General features: G+C 68.3%; 1 protein-coding gene and 1 long non-coding RNA gene across 2 annotated transcripts; one reads left to right on the top strand and one right to left on the bottom strand.

Moving 5' to 3' along the window:
* Positions 1-2,697: 2,697 nt before the first annotated feature.
* On the bottom strand, positions 2,698-16,146 carry LOC101937703 (DExD-box helicase 39B). Its single transcript, XM_065564049.1, is given in 12 exon segments — positions 2,698-3,562; positions 3,773-3,920; positions 5,157-5,301; positions 5,978-6,015; positions 6,017-6,088; positions 6,183-6,314; positions 7,996-8,114; positions 8,778-8,961; positions 9,278-9,370; positions 9,562-9,689; positions 11,606-11,843; positions 15,862-16,146. Coding segments are annotated over 12 exon segments (1,584 nt in total). The 5' UTR covers positions 16,132-16,146; the 3' UTR covers positions 2,698-3,545.
* Positions 6,311-7,587, top strand: LOC135974896 (uncharacterized). Its single transcript, XR_010591965.1, has 2 exons — positions 6,311-6,831; positions 6,900-7,587. It is a non-coding gene; the product is annotated as an uncharacterized LOC135974896 (long non-coding RNA).
* Positions 16,147-17,298: the final 1,152 nt, after the last annotated feature.

Genomic DNA, 17,298 nt, shown 5'->3' with positions numbered 1-17,298 from the left:
AAAGAGGCTAGGACTCTTCAGCTTGGAAAAGAGGAGACTAAGGGGGGATATGATAGAGGTCTATAAAATCATGAGTGATGTGGAGAAAGTGGATAAGGGAAAGTTATTTACTTATTCCCATAATACAAGAACTAGGGGTCACCAAATGAAATTAATAGGCAGCAGGTTTAAAACAAATACAAGGAAGGTCTTCTTCACGCAGCGCACAGTCAACTTGTGGAACTCCTGGCCTGGGGAGGTTGGGAAGACTAGGACTATAACAGCGTTTACAAGAGAACTGGGCGGGCGAAAGGACGGGCCGCACCAGGGAGCCCGTGGGGTTGTTGCGAGCAGAGGGGACGTGTGGGCAAAGGGACGGGCCGTGCGAGGCACAACCCCCTGCACAGCGGGGTGGGGAGGCCCAGCTTCCAGTCACAGCGTGGCTCACCCTCAGGGCCGGGTGGTTTGATGTGAACACAGCATGTCCACATCTGGAAAGCACCAGTTGGCTGCTACTAGCGGAGAAAAGACCTTGCAGCACGGGAACCACCGGGGCTCTGTAGGGACAATTCAGATGTCACTGAAGGAATTGGAGGGAGGGGTGTCGCGGGGTGTGTGGGAGTCAGGGCCCTGCACCCCCCACTTCCTGCCATTCCCCGGGACTCTCAGCCAGCCAGTAACACAGAAGGTTTATTAGACGACAGGAACACGGCGTAGGGCAGAGCTTGTAGGTCCAGAGACCAGGACCCCTCAGTCAGGTCCATCTTGGGGGGTGGGGAGCCCAGACCCCGGTGCTGGGCCTCCCTCTGTTTCCCCAGCCAGCTCCAAACTGAAACTCTCCAGCCCCTCCTCCGGCCTTTGTCTCTTTCCCGGGCCAGGAGGTCACCTGATCCCTTTGTTCTCCAACACCTTCAGCTGGCACTTTACCTGGGAGGGGCCCAGGCCATGAGTTGCCAGGAGACAGGGTGTCGGCCATTCTCTGTGCAGACACCATCACACCTGCCCTCTCGGGCTCTGCAACAGTCACACCCCCTGATCCCACCACCTAGAGACTTACAAACTGCAAAGGGGAAACTGAGGCACCCACACAGTATTCAGAGAGAACATTAAGAACAACCCCACTTCGTCACACGGGATCAGAACGAGGCAAAGCTGGTGACCATCGTGTTCCCGACACGACCGGTGATTCCCGCGTCTTGTGTCCCGGGTGGGTCCTGCTGACGGGCACGGCCGCCAGGCGATCGGAGAGTCGGTTTGTCCTGCAGCGCTGCGTCGCTACGGCTTTGGGACCAAGCCCCTCTCCCGCTCTAGCCAGCGGCACCGGGGAGCTGCATCCCGGTGGGAGCGAGAAATCGGCTCCAGTCGACTTGTCTCCTCCCCTCCCGCTTTGCTAAGGGGGAGAAAATGGCCCCGAAGCCTTTTCTGGCTTTTGAAAGTCAGGCCCTGTCTGGGCTGGAAGCTTCAGCCCAATAAAACATTTAAAAATCCACCTTTGCCTCCCATCCCCTCCCCCTGCCCCCACTATCCCCCTGCCCCTGGGAGGTCCATAGGGCAGAGCCTCTCCTAGCCGCTGCTGCCCTTCTCCCCCTGCCCCTGGGTACCTCAGTCCCCCTCCCTGGGTAGCTGTGGGGCTGGATCTGGTCTATTTCTCCCCACACCCCACCTGGGGAGATTGCCCCGGCTGCCACCAAACCTCCCGGCGGGTGGTGCTATGGGGCGAGAGAACTCTGTTCTCAGGGGGCTGCGCTCTGGGGGGCTCCAGCAGCCTAGCTAGGGACCGGGCTGGTTTTCCCAGGGGCTGCAGAAGCGCCAGCCGCGTCGGTACCAAGCACCGTTCCAGACAGACCCGGCCGGGTTTACAGCCGGGGCAGGGGGCGATACAGGAAGAGGTGCCAGGAAGGAATATTTCAGGGCTGGGGCCGTGGCGCGGCCGGGGTTGTGTCTGATTGGGGAAGCAGGCGGTTTTTACGTGGGGACGCCGGGCACATCAGGCTCCTGAACGGGGCTGGCGGCCGGGAAGGTTGAGAGCCACTGGGCTGGTTCGCTCCCGTGGTGCCTCTGGGGTTCGGGGCAGGAGGCTGCTCCATTGGGGGACAAGGCTCTGCTCCGTGGGGTCGAGGGAGATCCGGGCTGGGGGGGTAAGGCCGGGGGTCGGGGGAGGGAGCAGCCCAGCCCCCCAAGCAGGGGATTATCTTGCGTTTTGTGGGAGTACTGTGTGTGCCTCAGTTTCCGTGTAACGACGTTGGGGGGGGTTGTTGCTGCAGGGGACCAGGTGTGACCTCACCTGGCAGCCGGGACCCAGACAGCGGCCTGGAGATCGGGGGCCCCAGCAATGGGTGACGGGGGCCAGCAACGGGTGACCCTGAGGCCCCCCAGCTCGGGAACAGCCAGTTCTGGACACTGGCCTGAGGGGAGAGGGGTCAGGGGACCTGCGCTGCGGGTCACTAGGCCTGAGACCCCCAGGACCCCCCTGGGCTGGGCCTGGACACTCAGTACCCGTCCTGAGACGCTGCAGGCTGGGGGGCATTGGGGGGGACCAGGACAAGGGGACGCCCTGCGGGACCCACGGCAGTGCCAGGTGGCGGGAGGCTCAGAGGGGCGGTCCCGGGGTGCGGCGGGGCCCCGTGAAGGGCGAGCGCACTGAGGGGGTTCCTCCCGGGGGCCAGGAGAGGGACAACAGCCCCCCCACCCCCAAACAAAGGAGCAGGAGGCTCTGGGTTCTGACAAGTCTTTTAATCCATCGTCAGGGCAACGTTCCCAAAGCTGCCCGCGACCGGTGCCGGCCTGGCAGGGCACCGCGCGGCCCGGACGCTCCATGCACACAACGAAAAAGGAGGAAACGCACAAAACCGCAAGACGCTGGTAAAACCGGCTCTAACCTTGGTATAAAAGAAAGGACGGGGGGGGGGGGGGGGGGGGCTTTTTTTTCCCCAGGATTTTCTCTTTTTTTCCTATAAAAACAAAAACTTGCCTCGAGTGGCAGGGACTGGGGGGAGGGGCCCGTGCCAGCCCGGCCGGGAGCGAAGGACGCGCTAGTGTTGAAATTCTTACAGGACAGGGAGAGAAAGGGGCGGGGCGGCGCTGGCGACAGGCGCGGGATCCCTCCTCCTCGGGTGCCGCAAGCCAGCCCAGGGATCAGGGCTCGTCGGTGGTGGATCCCGCACCTGGCGAAGTGGGTTCAGGGACTGTTGGTGGCAGAAGTGGGATCCTTCCATCGGCACTAACAAAGGTCAGGGATCATTGGTGGGAGCTGTGGGATGCTTCCCACAGCTGGTGGGTGAAGGGGATCCTCCTCCCACAGCAGGGCAGGACAGGGTAAACCCTGCTGTCCTGATGCCCCCCACTGCTCCAGTCCGCTCTTCCAACGGTTCTCCCGCCCCCGTCCCGCCCCCCCAGAAGTCTGTCAGGGCTGCGGTCCCAGGGCGGGGGCAGGGCCTGGGCCGTCTTCTCCATCCTCCTCGTCGGCTCTCGGGGTCGCGTGGAAATGAAACGGGGTGTGGGGGGGAGGGGTTAAAACCACCAAAAGAAGGATGACGACGCGGGACGAGGAGTGTCGAGGCCGCCCCTTATCGGGTCTGTTCAACTGCGGGAGGGAGAGGAGAAGCAGGTTAATGGCTGTGGCCCTGGGGACCCCCCCCTCAGCTCCGCCAGGGGCCGGGCACCTCGGTCTTTGCACCCCCAGCCCTAGATCCCTCCCTGGGCTTCCCCCATTGGTCGTCCCACAACCCCACCAGTTGTCCACGCCTCCTCCCCAGGGATCTGCCCCCCAGGTCCCCAGCCCCCCGGCACTCACTGTAGGAGGAGATGTCGATCTCGTCGGGCAACTCGCTGATGTTCACCTCGAAGCGATCCTGCACGTCGTTCAGGATCTTGGCGTCGTTCTCATCCGACACAAAGGTGATGGCCAGGCCCTTGGTGCCGAACCGCCCAGCGCGCGCCACCTATGGGGATGGTGGTGGGGTCAGAGCTTTGCAATGTCGGGGGGGGGGGGGTGTCATTGCGCCACCCAGCCCCCACGCCCCTCCCAGAGCTGGGGAGAGAACCCAGGAGTCCTGGCTCCCAGCTACTCCTGGGGGAATCCTGCACCAGCGCAGAATTCACGTCCCCCGCAGATTTCTTTGCTTCCCCGCAGAAAAGTGACACTCTGCCGGGGGAGCAAAGGGAAGCCACAAGAGCGGTCATGTGACCCCCCCAGCGGTGTGTTTTGGGTGCCCGGGGCAGCCAGCCGAGTTAAATCACCGTGGGGCAGGGGCGGACTTGGCAACACCTGGCTGGTGGCTCTTACCCCGCGCCAGGATCAGCTGCTAGTCCCAGCTGGGCTGGGGGGGGGGGGGGGGGGGGACTTCCTCTCCCCCCCCCCCCCCCCCCACACACACACGGCTAGTTCCTGTGCCCACTGCTTCTCAGCTGCAGGGGAAGGGATCCTTACACCTGGACCACCCCACCGAGCCACGAGATCCCCACCCCCCAAGCATCTGCCCCCCCACCGAGCTCTATCCCCTCCACACTCAGACACTTCCCCCCCCCAGCTGCCCCAACCACCTTCACCTGGACCCCCTGCAGAGTCCTGTTACCGTTGCACCCAGAATCCCCCAACTAGCCTGTGTGCATCCAGATCCCCCACTGAGCTGCCCGCACTCACACGGCCCCCCACAGAACTTCACCCCACACCTGAATCCCCCCCCCACTTGGATCCTGCCTTGCTGGGCCTGCCTGCCCACACCTGGTACACCTGGCCTGGGGTGGGGGGGGGACCCTGGGGTGTTTCTGGGGCAGGTTCGGTCCCTGTACTGTCTCGGGGTGGGTGCAGCCTCACCACCGAGTCTGTGTCCCCGAGGGGCTGCAGGGGGATCTCCCACCCCACCCCCCGGTGCAGCTAGGGGCCTGTGCTCTCCATGGCCAGGCTGGAGCCTCCACATTTATTTGACAAAAAAATTCCAGAATTTTGCAAAACTTTCAAATATTATGTGAATTTTTTGGCACAGAAAGTCCTCAGGAGTACGCCCAGCCCCCCCTGCTCTCACCACTAGCCCCCACTCCCCTCCCAGTGCCAGGGAGAGAAGCCAGGAGTCCTGGCTCCCAGGCCCCCTGCTCTAACCCACCAGTCCCCACTCCCCTCCTGGAGCTAGGGCAGAACCCAGGCACCCCAGAGGATGGGACCCAGGTGTCCGGCTCACCCGGTGCAGGTAGGTGTCCGAGTCCTCGGGCATGTCGTAGTTGAAGGCGATGTTGACCCGCTCGATGTCCATCCCCCGCCCGAAGAGGTTGGTGGCCACCAGGATCCGGCGCTGGAAATCCTTGAACTGCTGGTAGCGGGACAGCCTGGGGGAGGGAGTGGGGGGCGGGTCTGGGGTCACTGCCTGGCCTGACCTGGCAGCCCTCCCCCGGCACAGAGCCCCCTGGTGGCCTTGTCTCCCTATTGGCAAAGCACCCCCACTGTGACACTAACCCCATATTCCTCGTTTACATAGAATTGTGATCTTGCACATGAAGCAGGCCACGCGCGGTATGGGGGAGGGAGTCACTGTTTTAACGAGCATCATGGGAACGTGCTGCACGGCTGGCACGGGAAGCGCCCAGATGCCAGCTCTCCGGGGACATGCCATGGCAGGGGGTACCCAGTGCCCGGCTGGAGGTTCAGAGTCACAATCCAAAACCTGCTTCGTTTGCAGGCAAGAAACGTATTCGCACGTTTCTCTTTGCCCGTGAGTTTGCACGAAGCGTGCGGTAAATCTGCTCAGGTTTGCACGATCTGGTGAACCAATGACGAAGCAGTGAACCAATTCATAACCGTGCGCCGCTCGGCGTACTGCTGGGGTGCAGTGCTGAGAGTTTCGGCTGGCGAGTGGCTCTGGGTGGGGGGCTCCACTCGCGTTGCGCTGAGTGATCACGTGGCCCGGGGGGGGGGAGGTCACTGCTGGTCACTAGCCGGGCACTGTGAGAGACGCCCCAGGCTGGGGAGTTTGGGGCACCCCCATCTCTCCCGGCTCCCCCTCACCTCTCCTCCTGGGGCATGCCCCGGTGGATGGCGATGGCCAGGGAAGTTCTGCTCCACCAGCAGCTGGGCCAGCGCGATGCAGCGCTGCACCGACTTGACGAAGATCACCACCTGGGGGGGAGAGGGAGGGGGTGAGAGAGAGACAGCACCGCCCGGATGCCTGGGTCCCCGCCCCTCCCCGGACGCCTGGGTCCGCGGGCGCTACCTGGTTGAACTCCAGCACGTCGAGCAGGTCGAAGAGCTTGCGGTTCTTCTCGTTGTCCTTCAGCTTGACGTAGTATTGCTGCAGGCCGTGCAGCGTCAGCTTCGTCTCGTCGTCCACGAAGATCTCCATGGGCTGGGGGGGCAGAGCAGGGTGAACCCCGCCGCCCGCGCTGGGGGAGAGACCCCGCCCCCAGATACCCCAACATTCCTCCCAGGGCCCCCCGGATAACGCCCTGCTCCCACGGCCAACGCTGACAGCCTGGACGCCTGGGTCCCAGCCCGACCCCCCCCAGGGCTGCGAGCCGTGGGGCCCTTCGGGTCCTGCCCGGACGCCTGGGTCCCAGCCCGACCCCCCCCAGGGCTGCGAGCCGTGGGGCCCTTCGGGTCCTGCCCGGACGCCTGGGTCCCAGCCCGACCCCCCCCAGGGCTGTGAGCCGTGGGGCCCTTCGGGTCCTACCCGGACGCCTGGGTCCCAGCCCGACCCCCCCCAGGGCTGCGAGCCGTGGGGCCCTTCGGGTCCTGCCCGGACGCCTGGGTCCCAGCCCGACCCCCCCCACAGGGCTGCGAGCCGTGGGGCCCTTCGGGTCCTGCCCGGATGCCTGGGTACCAGCCCGACCCCCTCCAGGGCTGCGAGCCGTGGGGCCCTTCAGGTACCACCCGAACGCCTGGGTCCCAGCCCTACCCCCCGCCCAGGGCTGCGAGCCGTGGGGCCCTTCAGGTACCACCCGAACGCCTGGGTCCCATCCTCTCATTCCCCAGGGCTGAGTGCCCTAGGAAGCCCCATTCACCCTAGATTGCTTCGCCCAGGTTGGGGTGCCACCACCTCCACAGACAGTGGGTGAGGGGCCTGTGGGGAAAGTACCCCACTACTTTCCACAACACCCCCCCCCAGCTAATGCCACAGACCTGATGGCCCCTTCGGGGGATCGTGGGGGAGCAGCCCCCCAAGACATAATCCCTCCACCCACAGCCAGCCAACAGGGAGGGCGAGGTCAGAGGGCACAGACGCCAACCTGCCAGCGCCCAGAGCATGCTGGGAAATGGAAGGCAAGGAAGGGGCTAGCGCCAGCTAGGTTGCCTGCCTTCTCTGGTGCCAGGTGAGATTTCCCAGCATGCACTGGGCTTCCAGCCACGAGGTGAGAGTTCTAGGCCTCTCCCCTTGACACAGCTCCCAGCATGCACCGGGAAATTTCCCAGCATGCACTTGTCTTCCAGGGCAAACCCCGAGCCTGGGAAAATGCCCTCCCCTTGGCGTAGCTCCCAGCATGCCCCGGGTGAAGCCCCCCCTCGTCCATCTAAGGGAGGAGGGGTTCCGATTAACCCCTTGCCTCCCACACCCCACTGCCCCCCATCTCGCTCTTGATGGAGGGGGGGGAAGATTTGCTGTGAGCCCCAAACCCCCCCAGTCCGGTTCCGAAAAAGGATAAGCCGGATCCTGGCGCCGCCGAGTCTCCGCGAGCCGCCGCCGGGCCGTCTCCGCTCTCTGCGCTGCTCTTCGCCGCAGGGGGGCGCCGCCGGTCTCCAGAGCGCCGGGGGGCTGGGAGGGGGGTGGGGGTCTCTGGCATTGTGCGTGGTAGGCGGAGCACTCACTTGCCTGGGTGTATGGGGCCAGCTGATCCGGAGGCCGTGGTGCCGGGCAGGAAGGGGGGGCGGGGGGGAGGGCGGGAAGAGGGGGCGCCCTGCGTTCCGCGCCAGGGGGTGCCGAGCTAGCGTAACCCGAGTGATCTTCCGGAAGCTCTGGGGGCCTGAGCTAGGGGCCGGTCCGGGCGCTGCGGGGCGCCGGGGGGGCTAAGAAGGTAGAAGGGGGTAATTACGTCTTGCATGAATTTGCGGCAGACGGGGCGGATTTCCTTGCTCAGGGTGGCGCTAAACATCATGACCTGCTTTTCGTGCGGGGTCATGCGGAAGATCTCCTGGACGTCCCGGCGCATATCTGGGGGGAAAAGGGGCGGGGTCAGCTACGGGGGGCTGGGATCCCCCCCTCAGAAACCTGCCCCTCGCCACCAGCTGGGCAGGGCGGGGTCAGCTACGGGGGGCCGGGACGCCCCCCTCCCCGGAACCTGCCCCTCAGCCCCCAGCTGGGCAGGGCGGGGTCAGCTACGGGGGGCCGGGACGCCCCCCTCCCCGGAACCTGCCCCTCAGCCCCCAGCTGGGCAGGGCGGGGTCAGTTACGGGGGGCCGGGACGCCCCCCTCCCCGGAACCTGCCCCTCAGCCCCCAGCTGGGCAGGGCGGGGTCAGCTACGGGGGGCCGGGACGCCCCCCTCCCCGGAACCTGCCCCTCAGCCCCCAGCTGGGCAGGGCGGGGTCAGCTACGGGGGGCCGGGACGCCCCCCTCCCCGGAACCTGCCCCTCAGCCCCCAGCTGGGCAGGGCGGGGTCAGCTACGGGGGGCCGGGACGCCCCCCTCCCCGGAACCTGCCCCTCAGCCCCCAGCTGGGCAGGGCGGGGTCAGCTACGGGGGGCTGGGACGCCCCCCTCCCCGGAACCTGCCCCTCAGCCCCCAGCTGGGCAGGGTCAGGAACGGGGTGAGCCCCGGGCGCCCAACTACCCCCAGGATAACCTGCCCCCCCATGCTACAGGCCCCCCCCCCGCTCACCGAGCTGCTCCAGCATCTTGTCGCACTCGTCCAGGATGAAGTGCTTGATGTGTTTGAGGTTGAGGCTCTTGTTGCGCGCCAGGGCCAGGATCCGGCCCGGCGTCCCCACCACGATGTGGGGGCAGTTCTTCTTCAGCACCTCCTCGTCCTTCTTGATGGACAGGCCCCCGAAAAACACCGCCACCTGGGGGGGGGGGGGGCAGGGTGAGACCCCCGCCGGCGGCCCCCCGGCGCACTGAGCCCCACAGGCTGACTGCCCCCCCGGCACCCCAGCCTGACTCCCTCCCCCGAGCCCCCCGCTGGTGGCCCCCCAGCCTGACTGCCCCCCAGCGCCCCAGCCTGGCTCCCTCCCCCAAGCCCCCCAGCCTGGCTGCCCCCCCCCCCCCCGAGCCCCCCAGCCTGACTGCCCCCCAGCGCCCCAGCCTGGCTCCCTCCCCCAAGCCCCCCAGCCTGGCTCCCCCCCCCGAGCCCCCCAGCCTGGCTGCCCCCCAGCCCCTCACCTTGACGCTGGGCATGTACTTGGAGAAGCGCTCGTATTCCTTGCTGATCTGGAACGCCAGCTCCCGCGTGTGGCACATCACCAGCACCGACACCTGGGGGACGGGGGCGTTAGTGCAGGGACCCCCCAGCCCTGCCCTGCCCCCCCCCCCAGCCCCCCAGCCAACTTCCCACCGGCCCGTCTACCACCCCCATTCAATGGTCCCTCCCAACCCCCTTCCCCTCAGTCAGTCACCCGCTGCCCCCCCAACCCCCCCAGGCCGTTCCCAGTGGCCCCGCCCCTCACCTGCCCCGTGACGGGCTCCAGCTGCTGCAGCGTGGCCAGCACGAAGACGGCCGTCTTGCCCATGCCCGACTTGGCCTGGCACAGCACGTCCATGCCCAGGATGGCCTGCGGGATGCACTCGTGCTGCACTGCGGGGGAGCGGGGCGGGGTCAGCCGGGGCGTGGGGCCCCCCAGCTCTGATCACCGGGCCCACGCCCCTCCCAGCCCCCCCTGGCTCCCGGCTCCACGCCCCTCCCCGCCCCCCCTGGCTCCCAGCCCCCCCAGCTCTGACCACCGGACCCACTCCCCTTCCATCCCCCCAGCTCTGACCACCGGGCCCCACTCCCCTCCCAGCCACCCCTGCTCTGACCACCGGGCCCCACTCCCCTCCCAGCCCCCCAGCTCTGACCACCGGCCCCACTCCCCTCCCAGCCCCCCCGCTCTGACCACCGGGCCCCACTCCCCTCCCAGCCACCCCTGCTCTGACCACCGGGCCCCACTCCCCTCCCAGCCCCCCCGCTCTGACCACCGGGCCCCACTCCCCTCCCAGCCACCCCTGCTCTGACCACCGGGCCCCACTCCCCTCCCAGCCCCCCCGCTCTGACCACCGGGCCCACGCCCCTCCCAGCCCCCCCTGGCTCCCGGCCCCACGCCCCTCCCAGCCCCCAGCCCCCCAGCCCCCCAGCTCTGACCACCGGGCCCACGCCCCTCCCAGCCCCCCCTGGCTCCCGGCCCCACGCCCCTCCCAGCCCCCAGCCCCCCAGCCCCCCAGCTCTGACCACCGGGCCCCACGCCCCTCCCAGCCCCCCCAGCTCTGATCACCGGGCCCCACGCCCCTCCCAGCCCCCCCTGGCTCCCGGCTCCACGCCCCTCCCCGCCCCCCCTGGCTCCCAGCCCCCCCAGCTCTGACCACCGGGCCCCACTCCCCTCCCAGCCCCCCCCGCTCTGACCACCGGGCCCCACTCCCCTCCCAGCCCCCCCTGGCTCCCGGCTCCACGCCCCTCCCCGCCCCCCCTGGCTCCCAGCCCCCCCAGCTCTGACCACCGGGCTCCACGCCCCTCCCCGCCCCCCCTGGCTCCCAGCCCCCCCAGCTCTGATCACCGGGCCCCACTCCCCTCCCAGCCCCCCCTGGCTCCCGGCCCCCCAGCTCTGACCACCGGGCCCCACTCCCCTCCCAGCCCCCCCTGGCTCCCAGCTCCACTCCCCTCCCAGCCCCCCCAGCTCCCAGCCCCCCCAGCTCTGACCACCGGGCCCCACGCCCCTCCCCGCCCCCCCTGGCTCCCAGCCCCCCCAGCTCTGACCACCGGGCTCCACGCCCCTCCCAGCCCCCCCAGCTCCCAGCCCCCCCAGCTCTGACCACCGGGCCCCACGCCCCTCCCAGCCCCCCCTGGCTCCCAGCCCCCCCGCTCTGACCACCGGGCCCCACTCCCCTCCCAGCCCCCCCTGGCTCCCAGCCCCCCTGCTCTGACCACCGGCCCCACTCCCCTCCCAGCCCCCCCTGCTCTGACCACCAGGCCCCACTCCCCTCCCAGCCACCCCTGCTCTGACCACCAGGCCCCACTCCCCTCCCAGCCACCCCTGCTCTGACCACCGGGCCCCACTCCCCTCCCAGCCCCCCCGCTCTGACCACCGGGCCCCACTCCCCTCCCAGCCCCCCCTGGCTCCCAGCCCCCCCGCTCTGACCACCGGGCCCCACTCCCCTCCCAGCCCCCCCTGGCTCCCAGCCCCCCCGCTCTGACCACCAGGCCCCACTCCCCTCCCAGCCCCCCAGCTCTGACCACCGGGCCCCACTCCCCTCCCAGCCCCCCCCCCTGCTCTGACCATTAGCCCCCCCCTCCCCTCCCGGAGCCGGGAGAGAACCCAGGAGTCCTGGCCCCCAGCCCCTCCTCCTCTAACTCACCAGCCCCCACTGCCCTCCCAGAGCCAGGAGAGAACCCAGGAGTCCTGGCCCCCAGCCCCTCCCCTCCCGGAGCCGGGAAGAGAACCCGGGAAGAGAACCCGGGAGTCCTGGCTCCCAGTCCCCCCTCCCCCCGCACCAGGGGTGGGACCCAGGCGTCCGGCTGACCTTCCGAGGGGTGCTCGAAGCCGCAGTCGACGATGGCGCGGAGGAGTTCGGGTTTCAGCAGAAAGTCCCGGAAGCCGGAGCTGTGGATGGAGACGTAGGAGCCCTTGACGTCCTTCTTGGGGGGCACGTCCACCCCGTCGCCGGCCGCCTGGTTCTCCACCTCGTCATCCTCGTAATCCAGCAGCTCGTTATCCACGTCGTTCTCCGCCATGACAGCGCCGGGAGGGGTCTGCTGAGACTGGGGGGGGCGGCGGGGTCAGCCAGCGCCGGCCCCCTGCCCCGCCCTCCGAGCCAGCCAGCCCTCGCCCCCGCTGCCCCATTCCTCGCCCCCAGAGCCAGCCAGACCCTGCCCTGGGACCGGCGCCCCCCGTACCCCATTCCTCGCCCCCCCGTACCTCATTCCTTGCCCCCAGAGCCAGCCAGACCCTGCCCTGGGACCGGCGCCCCCCGTACCCCATTCCTCGCCCCCCCGTACCTCATTCCTTGCCCCCAGAGCCAGCCAGCCCCTGCCCTGGGACCGGCGCCCCCCGTACCCCATTCCTCGCCCCCCCGTACCCCATTCCTCGCCCCCAGAGCCAGCCAGCCCCTGCCCTGGGACCGGCGCCCCCCGTACCCCATTCCCCACCCCCAGAGCCAGCCAGCCCCTGCCCTGGGACCAGCACCCCCCGTACCCCATTCCTCACCCCCAGAGCCAGCCAGCCCCTGCCCTGGGACCGGCGCCCCCCGTACCCCATTCCTCACCCCCAGAGCCAGCCAGCCAGCCCCTGCCCTGGGACCGGCGCCCCCCCGTACCTCATTCCTTGCCCCCAGAGCCAGCCAGCCCCTGCCCTGGGACCGGCGCCCCCGTACCCCATTCCTCGCCCCCCCCCGTACCCCATTCCTCGCCCCCAGAGCCAGCCAGCCCTGCCCTGGGACCGGCGCCCCCCCCATACCCCATTCCTTGCCCCCCCGTACCTCATTCCCCGCCCCCAGAGTCAGCCAGACCCTGCCCTGGGACCGGCGCCCCCCATACGCCATTCCTCGCCCCCCCGTACCTCATTCCCCACCCCCAGAGCCAGCCAGCCCCTGCCCTGGGACCGGCGCCCCCGTACCCCATTCCTTGCCCCCCCGTACCTCATTCCTTGCCCCCAGAGCCAGCCAACCCCTGCCCTGGGACCGGCGCCCCCGTACCCCATTCCTCGCCCCCCCGTACCTCATTCCCCGCCCCCAGAGCCAGCCAGACCCTGCCCTGGGACCGGCGCCCCCGTACCCCATTCCTTGCCCCCCCGTACCCCATTCCCCACCCCCAGAGCCAGCCAGCCCCTGCCCTGGGACCGGCGTCCCCCCCATACCCCATTCCTTGCCCCCCCGTACCTCATTCCCCACCCCCAGAGCCAGCCAGCCCCTGCCCTGGGACCGGCGCCCCCCCATACCCCATTCCTTGCCCCCCCGTACCTCATTCCCCGCCCCCAGAGTCAGCCAGACCCTGCCCTGGGACTGGCGCCCCCCGTACCCGATTCCTCGCCCCCCCGTACCCCATTCCTCGCCCCCAGAGCCAGCCAGCCCTGCCCTGGGACCGGCGCCCCCCATACCCTATTCCTCGCCCCATTCCTCGCCCCCAGAGCAGCCAGCCCTGCCCTGGGACCGGCGCCCCCCGTACCCTATTCCTCGCCCCCCCGTACCTCATTCCCCGCCCCCAGAGCCAGCCAGACCCTGCCCTGGGACCGGCGCCCCCCCATACCCCATTCCTTGCCCGCCCATACCTCATTCCTTGCCCCCCCCGTACCTCATTCCTTGCCCCCAGAGCCAGCCAGCCCCTGCCCTGGGACCGGCGCCCCCCCATACCCCATTCCTTGCCCGCCCATACCTCATTCCTTGCCCCCAGAGCCAGCCAGCCCCTGCCCTGGGACAGGCGCCCCCCCATACCCCATTCCTCGCCCCCCCATACCTCATTCCCCACCCCCAGAGCCAGCCAGCCCCTGCCCTGGGACCGGCGCCCCCCGTACCCCTTCCCCACCCCCAGAGCCAGCCAGACCCTGCCCTGGGACAGGCGCCCCCCCCATACCCCATTCCTCGCCCCCCCATACCTCATTCCCCACCCCCAGAGCCAGCCAGCCCCTGCCCTGGGACCGGCGCCTCCCGTACCCCTTCCCCACCCCCATAGCCAGCCAGCCAGCCCCTGCCCTGGGACCGGCGCCCCCCCATACCCCATTCCTTGCCCCCCCCATACCTCATTCCCCACCCCCATAGCCAGCCAGCCAGCCCCCTGCCCTGGGACAGGCGCCCCCCCATACCCCATTCCTTGCCCCCCCATACCTCATTCCCCACCCCCAGAGCCAGCCAGCCCCTGCCCTGGGACCGGCGCCCCCCCATACCCCCATTTCCCCACCCCCAGAGCCAGCCAGCCCCTGTCCTGGGACCGGCGCCCCCCCCGTACCCCATTCCCCACCCCCAGAGCCAGCCAGACCCTGCCCTGGACTGGCGCCCCCCATACCCATTCCCGCCCCCACAGCCAGCCAGCCCCTGCCCTGGGACCGGCGCCCCCCCGTACCCCATTCCCGCCCCCACAGCCAGCCAGCCCCTGCCCTGGGGCTGGACCAGAATCCAGTTATGAGAATCCTTTATCCAGCTCCTAATGTCTCCATGTCCCTCTCAATAGCCCCCCCAAGCATGGGGTTCAAATTGGGTCACTTGCAAATCCCCCACTGGCGCTGAGACCCCAAATCCCCCCCTTCGTCCTGCACCCCTTGGCCCTGCAGATGTGGGGAGCACACAAGATCCCCCCCAACTCATAACCCCGGGGAGCCGTGCAATCCGGGGGTGCCACTCGACTCCCAGCCACCCCGTGACTGTAACTCGGGGGCGTCACTGCACCCCCACATCCACTTGAGCCCACTGTGCCCTGGGGAGTCGCATGTGTACCCCGGTGCAAGCCGGCTACACAGAAGTGTTTTGGGGTGTCATTCTCCCACTCCCCTCCCAGCACCTGTGGGGCTGTTTTCGCACCCCACATTTCTCCCCCCATTTACGGCTCTGTAGAATCCAGCCCCCCCAGATCCCCCACACACGTGAGCTCCGGGGGCGCCAGCGTTCACCTTCAATGCAAGCTGTGGGTACGGGGCAGGCGGGATCCGAACCCCGCAGCAGATCATGGGGTGCAGCCACACCCCAGAAGCCCCAGGTTGAGGGGACGTCCCTGTGCCACAATCGCTGATGTGCAGCTGTAGCCCCCTCAAACCTCACCGTTGTCCAGCAAACTGGACCCCAATCACCCCCTAGCTACAGCCTGCGATGCTGGGGGGCCCCCAGACCCCCTATTGTCTCCATACGCACTGCGAAAGCCAGGACGCCTGGGTTCTCTGGCCAGCTGGGGGGGGGGGGGGATTAGAACTTGGGGGTGTGCTCCTACCCCGCCCCCCGACAAACAGGTGTGTCAGACATCGGGGTGCTCATGTCTCCCCCAAAGCCTCCCCCTGCGCAGTACAAAGCAAACAACAGCCGGGGCAGGTGCACTCCCTAACGCCACTCCACCCCCCCATGCCAAGGACTGGGGGGAGCCACGCAGCTTGCAATGGGGGGGGCTACTTCCACGCCCCCCACACACTGCAGGGGCCCTGCCCCCCCTTTGGGCACAGACCCCAGTTAACTGCACCCCCAGCCCCGTGTCCCCCCCACTACAGGGCCCCCCCGTACTGGGGAGATCCCCCCCGCATTACACCCCCTCCCCCTGCATTGCAACCCTCCCGCCCCCCCTATACACCCCCCATGCACTGCACCCCTCCCCCACGCGCTGGAGGGGGCCGCACCCCCCCCCCCATTCCCCGCGGCCCGCCACAGGCTCCCCCTGTAGCCGGGGGGGGGGGGGGCGTCTTAAGCGCCATATTTTTTTATTTGTTTATTTCGCGCCCCCCCCAATATCCCGCGGGGGGGCGGCGGGGGCGTCCCCCCTCCCCACCCGGCCGGGCCCCCGGGGGCTGGGGGGCAGGACGGGGCCGATGTTCGCGGATGACGGAGCGGGGCGAGGGGGCGGACAAGGGAGCAGGGCCGGCGCCATCTTGGATTCCTGGCCGTATAGACGCACAATGGGGAATCCATCCATCCATCCCGCCCCCCCCGGCCCCTTCCAGGCCGCTGCGCGGGGGTCGGGCGCGGGAAATGGCCCCCGAGACCGGGCCCATCGGAGAGAGAATCGCCCGGAGAAGGGGTATCGGCCCCGCCGGGGGGCGGATGGCCCAAGATGGCGGCGATGCGCGACCGATTCTCGCCGAGGCGCTTACCTCCTGCGGGGGGAGGGGCGCCCGAGTCTCCTCCGAGCGGCGGCCGCGGCCAGAAGTGAGCGGCGCCTTCACTTCCGGGATGCGGGGCGCGAAGCGCGAGCCGGCCAGGACCCCGCGCCAACGCCGGATGGGGCTGCCTAACGCAGCGCCTGATTGGAAAAAAAAACACACACATACAAAAATGGGGGAATTTGGTGCTTTTTTTCTCCCGACGGGGACGGACCCGAGCGCGCCGGATTCGCAGCTGCTTCGCGGGTTCATGTTTTTCATCAGGCGACTGAGGAGGGCACCTTTCCCCGCAGCAAGATGGGGCGGGGGATTGTTTTTCCCACGGGGTCCTTCAGCATTGGTGGCCATGAGGGGAGGGGCTGGGAGTAGTTTGGTTCAGGCTTCACTTTGCCTCTGAGGCCTTGTCCTGGGCTGACGTCACTGGCGCCATGGCACGGGGCAGGGCAGTGCTCCATGATGCCACGCTCCCCTCTCACCACCCTCGTGTGATGCCACATCCCCTCTGGCCACATCCTCTTGAGGCCACACGCCCCTCTGGCCACCCCTGTGTGATGCCACGTCCCCTCTGGCCACACCCCTGTGATGCCACGTCCCCTCTGGCCACGCTTCCATGATGCCACACTCCCCTCTGGCTACGCCCATGTGATGCCACGGTCCCTCTGGCCACCCTTCTGTGATGCCATGCCCCCTCTGGCCACCCCCGTGTGATGCCACGCTCCCCTCTGGCCACACCCCTGTGATGCCACGTCCCCTCTGGCCACGCTTCCATGATGCCACGTCCCCTCTGGACACGCTTCCATGATGCCACACTCCCCTCTGGCTATGCCCATGTGATGCCACGGTCCCGCTGGCCACCCTCCTGTGATGCCATGTCCTCTCTGTCCATGCCCCCTTGAGCCCACAGTTCCCTCTGGCCATGCTCACCATGATGACATGACCCCCTCTGGCCACCCCCCCTGTGATGCCACGTCCCCTCTGGCCATCCCCCTGTGATGCCACATCCCCTTTGACCACACCCCATGATGCCACGTCCCCTCCAGCCGTGCTCACCCTGATGCCATGGTCCCCTCTGGCCACGCCCCTGTGATGCCACGTCTCCTCTGGTCACGCCCCCATAATGCCAAGTTCCCTGTCGTTAGGGGGACATAGTCCCCTTTTCCAGCTCTGACCCGGCCGTCCCAACTCTTTTGCCAAAACTGGGCATGGGTCCCCGACTTGCGCCAGCAGCGCTGCCTTCAGAGCTGTGCCCCTGGGCAGCAGCCCCTGCTCTCCGGCCACAAGGCCGAGTGGAGACGTCAGGCTGGCACCACCCCCGGTGTCTGCGCTGCCTCAGAGTCTGAGCCGTCCTTCCCGCCAGGCTCAGCACAGACGGCTGCGAGGAACTGGAGCGGGAGGCCGTGTTGACGCGCAGCGTTCATTTTCCGATCA

Source organism: Chrysemys picta, chromosome 12 (assembly GCF_011386835.1).
Source record: "Chrysemys picta bellii isolate R12L10 chromosome 12, ASM1138683v2, whole genome shotgun sequence".
NCBI lineage: Eukaryota > Metazoa > Chordata > Testudines > Emydidae > Chrysemys > Chrysemys picta.
Note: the sequence above shows the minus strand (reverse complement) of the source record. Positions and strands in the feature narration are given on the sequence as shown.